General features: G+C 35.6%; 1 protein-coding gene across 1 annotated transcript in view; it reads left to right on the forward strand.

Annotated features, from left to right (window-relative positions):
- The window catches only part of CDC73 (cell division cycle 73), a 112,718-nt gene that overhangs the window by 10,662 nt on the left and 88,920 nt on the right, over positions 1 to 13,136 (forward strand). Inside the window, exons 6-7 of the mRNA XM_075508141.1 lie at positions 158 to 246; positions 2,475 to 2,691. Of these exons, the coding sequence (XP_075364256.1) occupies positions 158 to 246; positions 2,475 to 2,691 (306 nt within the window). The remainder of the gene's footprint in view (positions 1 to 157; positions 247 to 2,474; positions 2,692 to 13,136) is intronic.

The raw sequence follows: 13,136 nt of genomic DNA on the forward strand, positions 1-13,136 counted from the left end.
TAGCACTAATGTACAGTTCAAAAATACTTGGAAATAAAGATTGTCCTTGCAAATGTAAAAAAAAAAAATTCTGAATAGCTTTAGTTCTAGTTGTATTTATTAATGAAAATGCACAAAAAAATTAAACATTACAATTAAACATTACTGTTACTGCTAGGATGAAGAGTGTGTGCGCCTTGACAAGGAGCGGTTGGCAGCTCGGTTGGAAGGACATAAAGAAGGTATTGTGCAAACGGAGCAGATCAGGTAGGAATACTTCTTTTTCTTATGAATAATGCTTAAATAAAGGACTGGTAACAATTCTTGTGCTATTCGAAACAGCCAGTTTTACTTCTGTCCAACAGCTCTCAGTGGAAGTCTCCCTCCCTTAGGTACTATCATCAGTAGTGCTTGAGGAGGCAGAACTTCATGTCTGGTCAGACTCCTGTTCTTGAGTGGAAGCTCAGATGTCATGGCATGAGATTTGGTTTGTCTTGAGAAGTGAGCAGAGTTGTCTCTTCGTCTCACCAAGTCTGCCATTTCTGCTTTCTTCTGCCATGGTGTTTATCTAAGCAGTCAAATACAATGAGCAGACCTGCAAGGAGAAGCTGATCACAGGATATTTTTCTTTGAAATACAGAGAGATATTGAGGAATGTCTTGCATGCAAAAGGAGGAAAACATTGCGAGAACAGGTCAAAGGGTAACACAACCTCTGTTTGACTCCCTATAGAGGTGAGCTTCTTGCCTCTGAAGAGGCAGTAGACTGCCAGAGGATAATGCACTGTCATTGCCATAAGTAGTAATCAGTATTCAAGTGCTTAAAAACTTGCCCATCACCTTTCCTTTTCTGTTGTATCCATCCAGAATTTTACAGAGAATGACAGCTGATTTTGAGTCTTAGACCATGTCTTCCCAAAGCCAGGCAGAAACGAAATTATTGCAAGACCTTGTTGATGCTAAGATCTTGGGCTTAGTAGAATACCAGACTCTAGTAGTTCATTTTCAAATACCTGAGTTCAGAAGTCTTAAAATAAAGGTAGCTACTTAATTCCTTTAGTGTGTCACGTCTTGTAAAGTGGGAGTTAAGCTTCCTACCGTTAAGCTGTATGAGTGTGAATTAACATACTGCTTTGTCTGCATTGGATTTTGCAAATAAGTAGTTTCACTTGCTAGACTGCATTCTTGAGAAATTTATTTCTTGAGCATAAACAATACTGTGAATGCTTGTCTGCCCTTTACTGGGATTAAATGTATCAGTTAGCCTTGCAACAATTAATATAGCCAAGTGAGGCATTTATAGAATCCATAATTACACCTAACCACATGAGTATTTCTCTCTCTCATATAGGTGTACTTAAAAGGAAACTATAGGAAGAAAAAAAAAAGAAATCTGATTGTCATAACTGACTTAAAATCAGAAAGTCTAAGGATCAAAAAATCAAAAAGTACACACATTGTTTTGTATAAACTAATAATTTGGATACTACCTTGAGTGTATCACAACTTTTGTTTTGGAGTTATGAGACAATGCTGCAGTGAGGATTACTGAATATTCATTCATAATTACTTTGTATTCTGTATTTACAGATTTTTAACACTGAATGTAAAAGACTGCCCTTTTAAAAGTACAGATAACATTTACAGGCAGTGAGTTTGAACTCTGTGCTTGTCACTGTTGTTACTTTATCAGCAACAGGAAAAAGTTCCCTTTCCAATAGCTTAGTTGTAAGAGGAGAATACCTCACAACCAGGACTTCTTGTATTAATTTTTCAATGTAATCTCAAAAAAAATCACGTAAAATTGAATTGGGTGTGTGCAGTTAGGATTGTGCATTTTGGTCCTTTTTTTTCCTTCAGCTCACCTGCAAAACAATAAGGCCCATGGTTTGGCAACCAAATTCTGTGTTTACAATTAAAAGCAAACAGATACAGATGTTGCACTCTTGTACTGAACTGAGCTACCTCAAACACAGATTAATGTGGACAAAGTTACTACCATCTGTTGTTTGTTTGGCCTACATGCTCTGAAAAGGTAACACATCTTCCAAGTGGCCAAGTCCACATAACAGCACCTCAGATGAAATTTAGATTAATGCTTTGAAAGCCTCAGAGCAGCCAGGGATTGATTGACTGGACACAAAATTGTAATCCACTAAAAATAACAGGGAGCTGAAATTCAGATAATGTTGTAAATGGAAATGTTAGTCCTGATGCATTACATTTGCAGTCTTTACTTCTGCTTGGTATAGTTGGGATTTTTTTGATGTGTTTTGTGCTAATACTGGGATGGAGTCTTTTGTCAGAAGTTTGATTCTCAAGCCCAAAACAGCAATGCCAAGCTCATGTAATCTTCAAGTATGTGTAAGGTGACCATTTTATGATTTATAGCATAGCCATAAGCTTTAAGCAGGATAAAGTTACTCATTCACAAATACTTTCAGAAGAGTTGTTTATGCAATTATTCAGCCTATTATGTTGTCTTTGCTTATTTAGGTCCTTGTCTGAAGCCATGTCAGTGGAAAAAATTGCTGCTATCAAAGCAAAAATCATGGCAAAGAAAAGATCCACTATCAAAACTGATCTGGATGATGACATAACCGCTCTTAAACAGAGAAGTTTTGTTGATGCTGAAGTGGATGTAACCAGAGATATTGTCAGCAGGGAGAGAGTATGGAGAACAAGAACTACAATCCTACAAAGCACAGGCAAGGTAATGCTCTAGATACCAAGCTATTTTTATGATCCAAATGACAAACTGCATTTTCTGTGTTCTGTATCTCTAGCTTGTTAACTGTAGATGACTGGGGGGATTATGCTTAGTGTTGTAGATAAAGGTAGGCTTTGCAGGGCTGTTGGCACGGTGACAGAAGAGTTCATTCTTACCTTATTACAGTAAGCCTAAAATGTATCTCAAAATACTTCCTTCAGCCATTTAAAAGATACCAAGTAATCAGTTAATTCCTCTTGAACAAAGCTGGCTTGAGCCCTGCAATTGGGAGGGCTGTATGAAAGTACCTGTAGGTTCGAAACAGACAAAAGTGGGGAGTAACTGATAGAAGTAGCAACATGTGTACATTGAAAGTCCAAAGGCTGCTAAGCTGTGGAAAACACCAAAGTAAGGAGAGAAAATGCTGAAATGAACAAATCCAGAAAATGTTACCATGAGGAAGCTTTTCTGTATATTTTTGTCCCTTCATGCTCTTTTAATCCATGTCTTTAGCAGTGCTTGGTTATGTGCCATCCAGGACATGGTTGCAAGCACAGCTGACAGCTTGCTCTCTTTGGACAGTTAGGCTTTCTTTATTGCAGTGATACTTGGCACTAAATTTCTCAAGGAGGCAGTAAGTCAATTTCTAAAAGATTGCAAATGTCTGTTTTCCTGAGGTTATTGTCAAATTGCATCCTTTGCCTTTACTACTTCTAGTACTGTTTGTACTAAAGTAATGTTTAGGAGTAAATGAGGTCCCAGTTTTCTTTTGACTTATTTTTAACAGTATTTTATGTAGTGCTCATTTTCACAACCTGGTCTCATGGCATTAGTGGTAGAATAATTTCATTCATGAATTATGGGGTAATTGCTAGGTATGTGGCACGTAGCTGCATGCTACATACAGAGTGAGTGTTGCTTCTTTAAGTCTGAGATTTGTAGCAATCTCACTGCTGAACAGTTGATAAAGTGGTAAAAACCTTTAACATTTTAGTCATCGGAAATGTTTGTACTGAAGGAATCTGGGTAGCTTTTCCTCCTTTAGCGAATCATTCATGGCATTTATATCTTTACATGTCTCCCAAGGGAAACTTGCAAAGATACTAGGGAAAGAGTTGAATGTTTTATTGTAGTATCCTTGTAATAATAGTGAGATGAGGTGGTGGTTTTAAGCGAAACCTAACACGGGGAGAAAGACAAGAAATAAGAGATCAAATTTGTTCTTGGACTCCAGCATGCAGTTACTTTGACTAGCCTGACGAATATAACAGGCATAATAGTAAGTCTTTATTTCTGTTCGCGCAGGACTGCAGGAGCATTCTCGATAGCACGGACAGAAATCATCGAATGTTAATGTTTATAATTTTGTACAAGTAACAGTGAGAGTAAGTAGATGGGGAAACATCACTTGTTACCCAGGGCTGTGATTTATCCCAGAACAGCTCAAGGTTGTTTGTTTGTAGGTTGGCTGGTTGGGAGGGTTTTTTGGTTGAAATTTTTTAAATTATTTTTATTTATTTATTTATTTATTTTAAACCTTTGTGAAGACCTTCTCAAAAGTTGTCAGGAAACTCATATGTTCTCTCAGGCAGAGCATTCCTTATCTACTTGCCTGTTCATTTAAAGAATTTTGATCAGGGAAGCATGATAACCCTCTGTAAATGCTGTTTTGACTTTTCCGTATGATACTTTAATTGCTAATGTGCCTGATAACTCTTTTTATTGTAAATTTTCACTGTCTGCTTCGTATAGATTTATCTGCAGTCTCCTGAATCCTCCTGGAACATTTAAAAACAAAATTTACTTCAGCAGTAGTTTACATACCATATAGTGTCTGACTTTTTAATATCTGAATTCCTTGAGAACTCGTCAGTGAATGGTAACAAAAGTGTCAGCACCCCAAAACATCAATTTTATTCTTTCAAAGAATTGCTTCAGTCTGAGGCAGCTCTTCAAGCTCTCTTCTCCACAGACAAAAACTCCTGTGAACTTTCCCAGTGTTCGCAGTTGTATACAAAGACGCAGAGATAGCTTAAGGTGCAAAAGGAAAACACTAGGAAGATCAGGCCACAGCAAAAAGACTCTATTGTCCTTATTACCTTTCCGGCAGGTTTCCTCTATTTTTGATGTGTTTGAAAAAAGTACTGATTCCTTCAGCATGATGCTTCTCAAAATTCTATGTAGATGGCAATAATCTTAACTATATTTATGGAGTATTTACTGTTTCTCCTTTTGGATACATTTCCTGATACTAGAGTTTGCTTTTTACTTCAAATAGCCTTTTTTGCTTTACAGAACTGTTGCAGGATTTTTTTTAAAGTCTCCAGTGATGTGGTGTTCTTTTTTAACATCTTTAGAAGTTTTCATGATACTTGCATTCTGCCCTTTTAGATGCTGCTTTTAATTATCTTTTGATAGCATCTTCATTGTTATGTAGCTCCCCTGCTGAAATTAAATAGTGGTGGATTTTTTCCTGGCTGTAGGGTTGGTTTTTTTTTCGTTTACAAGAATGTTGAATTTGAGTGCCTTAATACTTCTGTTCTAGAATATTCTTCAGCAGCTACCTCTCTAAAGTAGGTACTATGGACTAAATCAAGAGATGTTTTTTCTTTTGTGACTACTTTGGCCAGTTGCTCCAAGAAGGAATTGCTTATGATAGCTAAAGAATTAATCACTGCATCACTTTCCTTCTTGACACTTATCCAACCAACCAAGTAACTGCAATCTCTCGTAATTACTGTTTTCTTCTTTGGAAGTCTCTGTACTGTCCCATTCATATTAGCAATATAGCCCTAATGCTCTAATGATTTGGGACAGCTTATCATTCATTTGCTGTCATTCATTGGTGGTCATTCATAGTTTATTTGACTCTAAGCTTTCTATAATGCATTACGCAGGTCTTTCATCTGTGCAACCCCCTCCGATGCTCTGTTTTAATCAGATGTTGCATTGATCCCTGGCTGTCTTTTTACTGATTTTGTGAGGTTGCTATTGTTTGTAAAATCAGACATTTCAGTTCACCTGTCCTCTTCTGTTTTTAAGATTTCTGGAATTTACATTTGTCTGCTTATTTTTGTTTTGCATAGCACTTTTCATTGAGGTATTTTTCCATAGTTTTCTGCCTGGTTATTATGCAGTTCTACCTTCTTTTGGAAATACAGTGTTTAATTTAATCGTTAGTGGATGAGTCATCCTGCACTGTTTTAAACATCTGTTGGCCTTCCCCAAGTCTGTAGTGTAGTCTTCTAGACTTTATGAATAATGTGACATTTTTATATAATCACTTTTCAGAGCCAAATTGCATCTGTTTAGTCTAAGGTTTTTTCCTCTTGTAATGGCTTAATTTTAGAACTATTTGAGAGCATGTATTGTTTAAAACAATTTAATTTCAGGTTTGACTAAAGGCATGCAACATAACATTGCTGTTTTGGTGAGGCAACTGGCAGTCTAACCAACTGAAAATTTAGTCAGATTTCAAAAGCAATAAAAGTGCTTGATGCTAGAGCTACTTCTGAATTCCTATACTATTCTTTTAACAGCCAGAATTGTTGGGGGCTTTAAGAAATTAATCTCTTCTGTTTGTCCTCACTCTTCATTCTCATTCTTAATCTTCACAAACACACACAAAAATCAGGGTAAGGGAATTGCTGTATTCAGACCCAGTACAGCTGGATATGCTGGGGGAGAGAAGCAGTATGGGTGTAGGGAGAGAAGTTTAAAGAAGAAAAAGTGGATATTATCTAATCTGTAGATTGATATTTGGACAAGGTGTCTTGCTGCTCTAAGTGTCTCACTCTTTTTTTTGGTGGCCTTTTTTGTATACAGCAGACATAATAATTTTGGATGCTTATTTACATCCTGTTAGAAGGGTATAAATGAGTTCCTGATAATGTAGCCATGTCATTGACTATGGAACCTGCTTCTGGAGAGCAGGTTAAGTTTGCCAGATTTTTATATATGTTAAATCAGTTTGAACTGAAATATTGTCTGGTGAAGATATGTCAGAATTAATATTGACACTTTTGAAACTGCAAATCTTAGGGGAAAATACTAGCAAAATACTACTTTTGTAACCTCTTTATTGAGAGAACCTTTGTATATAGAACTGGATATCTTCTCTGGTAGCTAAAGTTTTGAACCCATACATAGAATACTTATCATCGTAAGTGGAGTGTTAAGTTTTGAATTAACTGCTTTGCAGAGGTTTCAGTTGTTGTGTACATGTTTTTAGATAAATGTCTGGCTATTTTGCAAAACAAACCATTGAACACCTAGAATAAACTGTGTTTAAACTGAAATCGATTCCTTCCTTTCACATCCTTCCTCTATCTTTCCTTCCTGAATAATCCTTTGATTTTTATAATTTCCTGTAGCAGGCTTCAGCAATCTTTTCCGAAGGAAAAACTTCCTCATTCCATCTCTACTGTAAATGTTTTCATGGCTCTTGAATTCTTCCTGTAGGAACAAATTAAAGTAGCCTAAGCAGGAGTTTCAGCTTTCACAGGTGTATTTGGAGGTTATATTTTTGTTGGTGACTTCTGATGTATTTGGTTACTTTTTTTTTGATCTCTTGGATGGCTCGGAGATATTGCTTACAGAAGCAGCATGGTAAATGGGTGGGCCAAGTTGACTATGCTCTACTTGTGTGTAGAGAAATCTTAAAACTAGAATCTTGGAAACGCACTAGTGAATGCCTTGTGAATTTATAACTTTTTGAAATGAATCAGTATTCTTATAGGAATAGTAAGCTCTGAGCATTTCTGATGTTTTTTAAAAAAATATTTCATCCTTTTCTTTGTAAGGGATATGCTAGAGATTATTGCTAAACTTTAAATTTTGGGTAGCACTCTTCAGTCATATTTTCTTACAGTTGAGAGTATATTAGAATTACCTTTTCTTGAGTGAACTCTAACCCTAAGTACAGGAGAAATAACATAATCCATCCTATCGAATGTATGCGAAGGCTTAAAGGTTGTCCCACATAACCTTTCCAAATCGCTTCGACTAAGAAGCTGGAACAATTGCTATACATGCTTCATATCCATATACAGATATATATTTATATATCTGTGTGCAGCAACTGCATGAGACTTGTCCAGCTGCTGGTTTTGTGGATTTCTTGGCCTTTTTTAACAGATCTGTAAATCCCTTCTTTACTGACTTCCTTGAGCCTCGTGTAAGTCTTTTGAAGACACTGCAAGGCACTAGGAGTCTAGAGTGACCTGTACAGCATCTTAACGTCATTGTGCGCCTGGATATGTTCCAGGGAAAAGCACTGAAGTAGAACCGTACACGTTGGACATGAGAAATCTGAATTTGAGGTAAACATTTTTCTAATGGAATTAACTGTGTATAAAATTGAAGAATGATCGGATGTGGGCTCCTTGTGCAGGTATCCGTTAATAACGGAAAAACTTTTTTGAGCGTTAAAACTTGGTATGGGATTAGAGTTATGTGAAACTTTGTCCCTCTAGGTTATGACCTTTGAGCCATGAAATTGTATCTTTTTGTCAATATAAGATTGTTTCTTTATGTTTTTGTTTCTAGGTTGAAACGTTGAAGCAAAGATCTCATTTATTACTTGCTGTTGCTTCACTTCTGCAGACTGACCAATTTGATTCTCTCACAGTCTGGGTAGTTAATCTTTTCCCTGCTTAATATTTAGCAAAAAATTGAGAATATTCAGAATTATGGCTTTTAAAAATATATAAAAGTTTTCCTCTTTCCTTTCTAATAAAGTAGGAAGTAAGCCTGAATCAAATAAAATGTTTTTCTGCCTTAATCCTGATATTTTTATATTCTCTGTTCTTATGTGAAGGACTTAGACTAGGCTATCCAGCACATATTTTTCATAAGCTTTGTTTTGAAAGCACAGGAATCTTATTTTGTATAATGAGCAAGTTGTTTAAATAAACAACTTTTTTTTGAAAACATTAATCATTTTTCAGATTTGGTATCTTTAGTTATTGCAGTCCTTTTGTACTAGTTATCTATACTTTTCTTTGGAAAAAAGGTGGTTGATGGCCAGTGTATTGTGTATCCATAAAAAAGGACGTTAATACAGAAGGGAATGGACTCAGCTCTAACTTCATTTTACAGAGCATGACTGTGAGTTGTGTGTATTGAATTCCATAATCTTGGTTTTATTTCCCCACCGCCCCACCCCCAGCTTCTGGCTATGTTTGTGTGCATGGTGGTGAGAAGTCCAGAACTGAGTAAGATGATTGGAGTTTATAGCTGACCTTAGCTAGAGGGATTACTACTTTCCTGGTATGTGACATTTTCCTTGAATGTAACCCACAGCTCCAAATTTATCTAATACAGTGTCTTGCTCTGAACTATTTCAGAACGTTATTCCTTTGTGGTTTTCCGTATTCCTGTACATAAGTACAGGAATACGGAATAGCAGGACTTCTTGTTTTCCCCAAATGAATCTCATCTTTATGGTGGTCAACATTTTTCGTTTTGTGTTATCATATGGAAACTATTACCACTGCAGTTAGTATTTGCATACTTTATTTTTTAAATTAATCTCTTTTATTTGTAGGGTTGATCCTTTTAACAGCAACTAACATATTTGAAGTAAATGCTGTGAGAAATTGCTTTTGCAGTTACTTTCAGTTCTCATATTTTTGTTCTGATACCTTTTGAGCATTCTTACTAGTGAAGTCACCTGTGAGGGGATTAATACTATAGTTATAATCACAATTTCAGTAAATTCTTTTATATGATCTTGTGTTTAAATTAAAATGATTTTATAGCAAGACTACTATAGTATTTTAACCACTTTTGACAGCCAAAGGATCTGAGAGTAAAATTTTGGATATTTTAAAAGAAATTTATTGTAAAAGCAACTTTATGTATGGGCTCTAGGTGGCAGAATTGTTCTACTTTCCTGAAATTCACAATAGTGGTGACTTTAATAGCAAAATTGAAAAGGCGAAGGTGTGCTAGGTTAATAGCAACTGGTATCCTCATTAGTGCTTTCAAATGGAACAAGCGTATGGTTTTAGAATGGCTGTGCACAAGTGTAATGGCATGGTATAGCTTAAGTTCACAAACTCCACTTTATCCTATTTTAGCTTACTTAGTAAAACTGGGAAGACCATTATATTGCTACTAGGCACTAGTGCAGACATTTTGAATACAGCACTTAAAGGAAAGATGGGCCAGATTATAAAAACTGTATTTATATTGAGCAATAATGAATCTTGTTTTGTAAATAGGTACCTCAAATTTGTCAGAAAACTCTGTACAATAAAGCCAGAAAGAAAATTTAGGTCAGCTGTAAAATAACTTCACCCTTCTTAAGCACTACTTCTGTAACTATTAAAAAAAAAAAGAATACATTTCCATATGCTGCATTCATAGGAGAAATAAACTCAGATTATGTATGAGGGGGATTTTTGAGCAGATTTTATGCTGTGCTCTATCTTCAGGATATTATAGTGTTGCTGCTCTTTGTAACTTCTGAATGAGCCTTTGTGCTGTTTCAAATTAAATGGTTTGGTTGTGCTTTACGTAATATTCTTGCTATAAAAATTTAGTGAAGCTAATACGGAACAAATGAGTGGAACTTCTTACTGAAAATATAGTCCATAAATACACAGGACTAATAGCTATGTTTTCAATTCAGTGTGGTAGACTATAGTAATACTTAAATGAACTTTTTGACTGGAACATAAAAAAATGTTATTTGATTCCCAGAATAACTTTTTGTGAATGGGAGTGTCTGATTTTTATTTTTTTTCCCCAGCAGTTAGTAACAAGTTCAGTTTTATTAATAATTTTTTTAAGCTGTCAGATTAGGTAACCTATAAAATACTAAGTCACGTACGCTGCTTCGGTTAGTTAGCTGTATAAATTCCAGTACTTTATTGTGAATTTCTTAAACTACTGTTGTCCTGAAAGCGCAACTAAGACAACCTATTTATTTAGGTGTTTCTTTATAAAATTGTCTGTGTGGTAGTATGCTTGCTGTATGACTTACTGTAGTATGGTATGTGCAGGTCAAAAGTGGAAGCATAATTCTCAAATTATGGAGCATAATTTGAGAGGTACCATGGGCTCTCTGCCAACACGCCTGGCAGTGCAGTTGAGCATCTTGTGCATTTTACGTGTTATTCAAATGAAAGCAAATAAGGAAAACAGGAGAGGTGCATGTGTATGTAATTCAAAAAGGAGGATTTACTTCGTCACAACTATATAATTCAGGATCATGTTTCTAGCTGTGGCCTTTATCTGCAGGGTTCTTGTGTAAGGAGAGGAAAGATGCTGGGTCAGAAATGATTGAAATCTTTATGGTCTGAATAAGCACAGTGCAGAAAATACCAGTAGTTCCCATAGCTGTTCTACCAATGTATTTTTGCATGCTTGCGGTTGCTTGCAACTGTCCCTGAATATCAATCTTGCATATGTCCAACCTTTGATTCTGAGGGCAACCTAGCACACAATATGAAATGCAGTGCTCTAGGATTGTCTTTAAATTAGAAGAGCAAGGAGGAGAGAAGATCAACTTGAATGTTGGTGAACAGTTTACAAGTTGAAGATACAGATTCTTAGGCATAGGAGAGTGATGCCTTAATGAAGGACTCCAGATTTAAATATGTGCTTTAAATTTAAATGTGCAAAATGTTTTCTTTTAAATACACAGTTTATCAGTTCAGGTTCCATATGAACAATTTTTTAAATTTCTTTTGTGCTTTTACAAGACCACCTGAATGCTGTTTACTTTTTTTTTTGTCATGCAGTACATAGGAGTTGCTGGAAATGTGTGATGGGAATATTGCATTTCTGGTACTGCATCATGCCTTTCAGTCTGTCAGTGGCTGCAAAACACTTAGCAGTATGTCTGAGTATATCAAGCAAACATGTAAAGAAGTGTGGTAGGGGCTTGATTCTTTCTTCTCCAGCCCCACTGTAAGTTTGGAAAATGTTTATAGCATTCTGCAGCTCTTGATCATCCTGGGATGCGTGTCCAACAAGAAATCCTTATTGTCAGCTCAAATAAGAGTTTATTTGAGTATAGAGGGTTGTTCCTAGGCTATTCTCTCTCTGCAGTGAAATACCAGAATGTAAAATCTGATTAAAAATTGGTTACAACTCAACTATAGGAAAGCTTTGAAGCCCTATGAGCCATGCTGTGTAACAGTGTATATGCTTCTAGTTTTATATGTTAGATTTAATCTTTTATTTTTGTTCAGATGATTGAGATGAAGTATATTTTCTGTAATTTTTTTGCCTCAAGAATTGTTTTCTATGAATTTGAGTATTTTACGTGTTATTCAAATGAAAGCAAATAAGGAAAGTAGGAGAGGTGCATATGTATGTAATTCAAAAAGAAGGATTTACTTCATCACAACTATATAATTCAGGATTTAAGAAATTCGATATTTCAATATTGAATTGGATTCAATATTTCTCCTTGATGATCATTTTTAGAAAAAAGGTTTGGTTTTTTTGGCCTTTTTTTTTTTTGCTAGCCTAATAAAGCTGCTATTGTGACTTGAAGTCTTTGTTAATGAGCATTAGGGTTTTGGCTAGTTACAGAAGTTAAATGCAGGTTGCAGAATGAAGATTGCAGTCTTTCAGAATAAATTGTGATATATTTAAATGGAAGTATTTTTGTTACAAAAGGATTTTTGGTAGTGATGTAACTTCATTAAGTCTTCCTCAGCAGAGCAGGCTGATCTTACTTGCTCTGGTATTTCTCCTCAAACAGCCTGGTGTTAAATTAGCAGAAGTGATAGTAACTTGACTTGGTGTATGTTAGTCACTGTTGGCAAGGGATAGAGCATCTGTGCCAGTAAATTTTGAGAATTTACATACTGTTGCAGGCTTTCCTAAAGAATATGTGTGACTCTTTCTGTAAGATGATTGACTATGTTTATCTGACCATAGCTGCTGTTATTGATTGTCTGTTGGCTACCATTGTTTTCCCTTTCAATTTACATCTAGTGTATGAGTCTTCTTTTTAGAGGCATGAGTGAGGATGGGTGGAAAAATCTATTACGATAGGGCTTTAAGAAAATACCAAAAGCCCAATTTGGTAGTTGCTGAAACATTTTGCTTCTTTTTTTCTCTTCTCCCCCCCACCCTGTGATGAATTATTAGGTGTAGACAGGGTTGGAATCAACAAAGAGAGCTTTCATGGGAGTAGCAGCACTCTAGGCAGCTAACAACAAGAATCGATGGAATTGTCCTTTTACAGACTAAGGATTTTCTTACGCATCGTTTTTAAAGCGTGTTCAAATTTTTTTAAGATGTAATGCAGAGAAACAGACATTTTCTTTTTTTTATCTTTTTTAATCTTTTTTTTCTTTTTTTTTTTTTTTTTTTTCCCTTTCTGTTCTGTCTCCCTGATCGGAAGTTTCTGGTAATAAAAATGTTGCATTTGGTATTAAGTTTAACTAAATCTAGGGCAGAAGCTAGGGGATGTTCATATTCTG

Source organism: Mycteria americana, chromosome 7 (genome assembly GCF_035582795.1).
Source record: "Mycteria americana isolate JAX WOST 10 ecotype Jacksonville Zoo and Gardens chromosome 7, USCA_MyAme_1.0, whole genome shotgun sequence".
NCBI lineage: Eukaryota > Metazoa > Chordata > Aves > Ciconiiformes > Ciconiidae > Mycteria > Mycteria americana.